The 6,737-nt window shown below is 46.4% G+C and overlaps 1 protein-coding gene across 1 annotated transcript in view; it reads right to left on the reverse strand.

Moving 5' to 3' along the window:
• LOC140415425 (lysophospholipid acyltransferase 2-like) overlaps positions 1–6,363 on the reverse strand; it is a 150,468-nt gene extending 144,105 nt beyond the window's left edge. The window contains exon 1 of the mRNA XM_072501053.1: positions 6,025–6,363. Coding sequence (XP_072357154.1) covers positions 6,025–6,093 — 69 coding nt within the window. The 5' untranslated portion in view covers positions 6,094–6,363. The remainder of the gene's footprint in view (positions 1–6,024) is intronic.
• Positions 6,364–6,737: the final 374 nt, after the last annotated feature.

Raw genomic sequence — 6,737 nt, forward strand, 5'->3', positions numbered from 1 at the left:
AAGGATGCCATCCAGCCCATTGGGTCTGCCCCGGCTCTTGTAAAGAGCACCCTACATCAGCCCATGCCTCCACCCTATCCCCGTAACCCCAACTAACCTTTTTGGACACTATGGGCAATTTATTATGGCCAATCCACCAAACCTGCACATCTTTGGACTGTGGGAAGAAACCGGAGCACCCGGAGGAAACCCACGCAGACACAGGGAGAACATGCAGACTCCACACAGACAGTGATCCAAGCCGGGAATCGATCCTGGGACCCTGGAGCTGTGAAGCAACTGTGCTCATAATAATAATTGCTTATTGTCACAAGTAGGCTTCAATGAAGTTCCTGTGCAAAGCCCCTCGTCGCCACATTCCGGCGCCTGTTCGGGGAGGCTGGTACGGGAATTGAACCCGCACTGATGGCCTTGTTCTGCCTTACAAATCAGCTATTTAGTCCACTGTGCTAAACCAGCCCCTATACCTACTGTGCTACCTTGCTTCCTTTGTTCCAGGTATGAATTTTCCAGTGTAGCATTTTCCCACTGATAACCATTGGTTTCAGTTTCGTTAGGGGTCCTTGATGCCACAATTGGTCAAATGCTGTCTTGGCATCAAGGCCAGTTGCTCTCCCTGCGGGAAGATTCTCCAAAATGGAGCCCAAGTGTTCCCGCCGTCGTGAACGCCATTGCATTTCACGACGGCGCGAAACGGGCATGGGGACGACCGATTCTGGCCCCCATAGGGGGCAGCACGGCGCTGGAGCGATTCACGACACTCCAGCCTCCCTTCCCGGCGGCAAATGGGTGCCACGCCAACCCGTGCATGCGCAGTTGGGCCACGCCAACCTGCGCATGCGTGGGGGATATCTTCAGCCCGCCGGCCCCGACTCAACATGGCGTCAGGGTTTTGGGGCCGGCCTGGCAACAAAGTAGGCCCCGGGGGGGAGGGGGGAAGAGGCCGGCCCGCCGATCAGTGGGCCCCAATCGTGGACCAGACCCCATCGGAGGCCCCCCCGGTGAAGGAGCGCTTTTCCCCGCCCCACAGGCCGCCCCGCGCAGAGTTCCCGCCGGCAGCGAACAGGGGTGAACTGTCGTAGCCGCACTCGGCCCATCCGGCGATTCCAGCAGCCCGCTGCCAGCGCCGTGCCAAACGCGCCGGCGCAAATGGCACCGGTTCTCCGCACATCGGCGCACTTGGGCGGCGTGGCGCGGTCGAGGCGATTCTCCGGCCCGGTGCGGTGCTCAGAGAATCGCGCACTTCATCTCTGGACTTTTGTCCATGTTTGGATCAAGGCTGTAATGAGGTCAGGAGCAGATCCCAAACTGAGTAGCAGTTAGCAGGTTGTTGCTGAGTTACTGCTACCTGATACAGTATAAGGGTAAAGAGATTATAGCACTTTGATGAAACCACACATGAAATATTGTGTACAATTTTGGCCTCCATACCCAAAGAAGGATATACTTGCCTAAGATGGAATGTGATGAGGATTCATTAGACTAATTCCTGGGATAAGGATATTGTCCAATGAGAAGAGATTGAATAAACTCATCCTTTGTTCCCTGGAGTTTGGAAGAATGAGAAGTGATCTCAATTTAACATGTAAAGTTCTTGAGGGGCTTTATAGGATAGATGCTACATGGATGTTTACACTGGCTGGGGAGCTTCAGAATAAGGGGTGAGTCAATCAGGATTTAGATCGGAGAACTTTCTTCACTCAATGGCTAGTGAATTTTTGATATTCTCTGCTTAGAGAGAGATTAGATGCTCAGCTATTGAGTGTCCCTCTCCCACAAGTATCTGCAAAGGAGAAAATGAATCTACTTCGTCAAGAATGACCGTGAGAAGACTTGGGAGTGACATTTTGTCCAACTCTCCATTACAACGAAGTGTAGCAGAGACCTGTAAATTCAGCAGAGGTTGCCAACCCTTCAGGATTGACCTGGAGTCTCCAGAAAATTATTTCCAGGTTAATGATGATCATTCAGAATGCTGAGAGCAAGACCCAAGAGAAAAATGATAAATTCTGTGAGTTCCTTTCATTTTCTCGGAGCATTTTCATTAGTTGTAAAAACACTGGAAATGCGAAAATTAAGTCAAGAATCATCCAATTGAACCACAAGATTGTTATGGCGCAGAAGGCGGCCATTCGACCCATCATGTCTGCACTGGTTCGCCAAATAAGCATTATAACTTAGTGCCATCCTCTGGCTTTTCTCCACATCCCTGCATATTGTTTCTATTCAAATAATTATTTAATGCTCTCTTTTGACTGAACCTCCCCCTACCATATTTCCAAGCAATGCATTCTAGACCCAAACCACTCTCTGTGTGAAAAAGCATTTTTCTCACATCACATTTGCTTCTTTTGCAAATCACTTTAAATCTATGTCCTCTCATTCTTGATCCTTTTACAAATAGGAACAGTTTCTCCCTATCTACTCTGTCCAGGTCCGTCATGAAATTGAACATCTCTATCAAATCTCCTCCTAGCCTTCTTCTCTCGAAGGAAACAGTGCAAACTTCTCCAATCTATCCCTGGAACCATTCTTGTAAACCCCTTCTGCCCTCTCTCCACTGTGTTCACATCCTTCCCAGTGTAGTACCCAGAACTGTCATAGTACTGTGGCTGAGGTCTAACCGGTGTCTTATATAAGTTCAGCATAACCTCCTTGTTCTTGTACTCTATGCACCTATTAATAAAACCCAGGATAATATATGCTTTATGAACTGCTCTCTCCACCTGGCCTGCAACCTTCCATGATCTATGCACATATACACCCAGATCCCTCTGCTCCTGAACCACTTTTCGAATTGTACACCATATTTTATATTGTCTCCATGTCCTTACTACCAAAATGCATGAATTACACTTCCTGACTTTGAACTTCATCTGGCACCTATCTGCCCATCTCACCAACTTGTCCAAGCCCTTTTGGAGTTCTACACTGTTTACAATGCTTCCAGGTTTCGTATGACCCACAATCTTTGAAATTGTCCCCGGCACACCAAGATCTGAATCATTAACATATATCAGGAAAAGCAAGGGAGTCAATACTGACCCCTGAGGAGCTCCACTACAAACCTTCCTGCTGGCCAAAAAATATCCATTGATCTGTTTCCTATTACTCAGCAAATTTTGTATCTACATTGCTACTGTCCATGAGCTATAGCTTTCCACACATGTTTGCTGTGCGACACCTTACTGAATGGCTTTTGACAGCCCATGTATACCACATCAACAACATTAATCTCATCAACCCTCTCGGTTACCTGTTCAAAACACTCCAGCAAGTTCACTGAACACGATTTTTCCTTTAGAAATCCAGGCTGGATTCCCTCTAGTCAACCCACATATTTTCAGTACGAAGTCTTACAACACCAGGTTAAAGTCCAACAGGTTTGTTTCGATGTCACTAGCTTTCGGAGCGCTGCTCCTTCCTCAGGTGAATGAAGAGGTCTGTTCCAGAAACACATATATAGACAAATTCAAAGCTGCCAGACAATGCTTGGAATGCGAACATTCTTCTGAATGTCTTCTGAACAGTCTGAACAGTCAGAACAATCTGAAGATTATGGATATTGATCAGCCTTCAGAACAGTGACCACGACACCACACAACCCTGCCATGGCAATCTCTGCAAGACGTGCCATATCATCGACATGGATACCACCATTACACATGAGAACACCACCCACCAGGTACGCGGTACATACTCGTGCGACTCGGCCAACATTGTCTACCTCATACGCTGCAGGAAAGGATGTCCCGAAGCGTGGTACATTGGCGAGACCATGCAGACGCTGCGACAACGAATGAACGGACATTGCGCGACAATCACCAGGCAGGAATGTTCCCTTCCAGTCAGGGAACACTTCAGCAATCAAGGGCATTCAGCCTCTGATCTCTGGGTAAGCGTTCTCCAAGGCGGCCTTCAGGACGCGCGACAACGCAGAATCGCCGAGCAGAAACTTATAGCCAAGTTCCGCACACATGAGTGCGGCCTCAACCGGGACCTGGGATTCATGTCGCATTACATTCATCCCCCACCATCTGGCCTGCGAAATCCTACCAACTGTCCTGGCTTGGTACAATTCACACCTCTTTAACCTGGGGTTACCCCATCTCTGGATCTGTAAAGATTTAATCACCTGCTAATGCTCGCATTCCAAGCATTGTCTGGCAGCTTTGAATTTGTCTATATATTTGTTTCTGGAACATCCCTCTTCATTCACCTGAGGAAGGAGCAGCGCTCCGAAAGCTAGTGACATTGAAACAAACCTGTTGGACTTTAACCTGGTGTTGTAAGACTTCGTAGTGTGCTCACCCCAGTCCAACGCTGGCATCTCCACATCACATATTTTCAGGTGATTGCTAATTCTTATGATGAAAAATTGTTCTTGAAGCTTGCCCACGACTGAAGCTAAACTGACTGGTCTGCAATTGCTGGGCTTATCCTTACAACCTTATTTGAACAAGGATGCAATTTTTGCAATTCTCCTGTCCTCTCCAGTCCCCTGAGTTAAGGGACGACTGTAAGATTATGGTCAATGCCCTGCAATTTCCACTCTCACTTCCTTCGATATGAATCGGGTCCCTGTGCCTTGTCAACTTTAAACAGTTTAGCACTGCACTAAGGGAATGCTGCAGTGTTGAAGGTGCTGTCTTTCACATAAGATGTCAAACTGTTTGTCCTCTCAGCTGGATGTAAAAGTTCCCATTCCATATTCTAAAGAAGATCAACAGTGCTTACCTCAATGTCATGGCTAATATTTATCCCTCATTCAAAGCTGAATCAGATAGATTCTTGATCGACAAGAGAGTCAAGGGGCTTGGGAGGCAGGCAAGTGGAGGTCACAATCAGATCAGCCATGACTTACCAAATGGCAGAGCAGGCTTGATGGGCTGAATGAGTTACTCCTGCTCCTAGGTCCTCCATTCCTATATTCCTGTTAACCAGCATCACTAAAATAGATAACCTTATCTTTATTGCATTTTTAAAGAGCTGGCTGTCATGTTTCCTATGTTACGACTGGGAAAGAACTTAATTGGATGCGAGGTGATTTGGGACATCCTGAGGTCATGAAAGATGCTTTGACTCATTCCGATTTACATTAGTGAGACCACACATGGAATACTGTGCACAGTTTTGGTCTCCACAACTATGGAAGGATATACCTACCGGGGATGGAATGTGATGTAGATTCATTTGACTCATTCCTGGGATAAGGAGATTGTCCCATGAAAAACAATTGCCTAAGTTCCCTCGAGTTTGAAAGAGTGAGAAGTGATCACACCGTAACATACACAGTTCTTGAGGGACTTGATACGGTAGGTGCTGGGAGCATATATAATTATGCAGAGTACATGTCAAGGCAGTAGCACCCCTCTGGGCGAAGGCATCAGGGGGACACCACTTCATGTAATGTGTGATGACAGCTCATTAATAGAGCACAGTTACAGGATTTACACCAGACTGCAGGCTAATGTACAAAGAGCCCACTCCAGTATACATGGCTTTTCGCTATAGAGATTCCTTCAGCCATTTGCCTGGGTTCCCCAGTGCTGACTCATCAGCATCATGAATTGAAGTGAAACAACGGGGGCTGCCTGGGAGCGCTGCTTGTCAGGTCACTGAAAGAATCTGAATCTTTGGATAAATTGAAACAAAATAATTGAAGGTACCGGCAGGAACACCTAAAATTAACCTTTGGGTTAATTAACCAAGGTATAGACTGTAGAGACTAACCTTTCCTTACCAACATTTATTGTTCCAATAGTTATAATATTCTATCCAATTTCAAAAAGTCCACTCTATTTAAAAAGGAAAAGTAATTATGCAACATTCTTTAACATTTAATATTTTTAAGGATAAATTACTTTTAATTATCAAGGTACGCTGCCCATTGGTCTTTCGTCAATTGAAATTATTTGAGAAATTTGTGCTTTAAAAATTAGATCAGAAGTTGTTGGATGTTTAAACCAGAGTAATCGCCTTTGCAAAAATATATGCATAAAAGTTGAGATATGAGGTTAGTACCTGCTCTATGGGCAAACGAAGTCTCTCGCTGAGAGGCAGGAGCAGGTCCGATCCACAGCTCGAACCCATCCTTTGGCCAGGCGGTGAGGCGAACGGCGACCTCCTTCCCGAGTGCACCTGAAACTGACAGAATTCTCACCTGAAACTTACAAGTCGGGCGGGCGGGCGCGCAAACACTTGCTACTGCGCCCTAGTTTGGTCTCGGTTAACATCATCCGCTCAAAGTTTCTGAGTAAGTGCGGCTGATTGCGAACGTCATTGTTTCCAAAACATGCCGACAGGGGGGCTGACCTAAGTTAAGAAATCCCTTGACAAGAACCTCACCGCCCACATAAAAGGATTCAGAGAGAAGGGTGTTTCTCCTCAGATGCATAGTTTGAAGTCTGGACTCTTGAAGTCAGTACTGAACTGGTCCCACAGCACACCCTGTTGGTTACTTATTCGTAGCACTATGGTCAAATTCTCCGAGTGTTGTGGTTATTGTTCAACTGCTGCTATTGAGTTCTGCAACGACAGATCTCTTCTTGACTGCGTGTAAATCAGTGATGGGCAACCTAGGCTAGTGAGTGGGCGGCATGAGTGGCCCTCCTTCACCTCAGTGGGCCGCAGGATTGAAATCTGGCCTGTTCACTCACCATGATCCCACGAATAAGATCAAATACATTTATACTGAATATTTCAAATCGAGTTGTAGAAAATGATTCATCATTTAT

This window comes from Scyliorhinus torazame, chromosome 1 (genome assembly GCF_047496885.1).
Source record: "Scyliorhinus torazame isolate Kashiwa2021f chromosome 1, sScyTor2.1, whole genome shotgun sequence".
NCBI classification, from domain to species: Eukaryota; Metazoa; Chordata; class Chondrichthyes; order Carcharhiniformes; family Scyliorhinidae; genus Scyliorhinus; species Scyliorhinus torazame.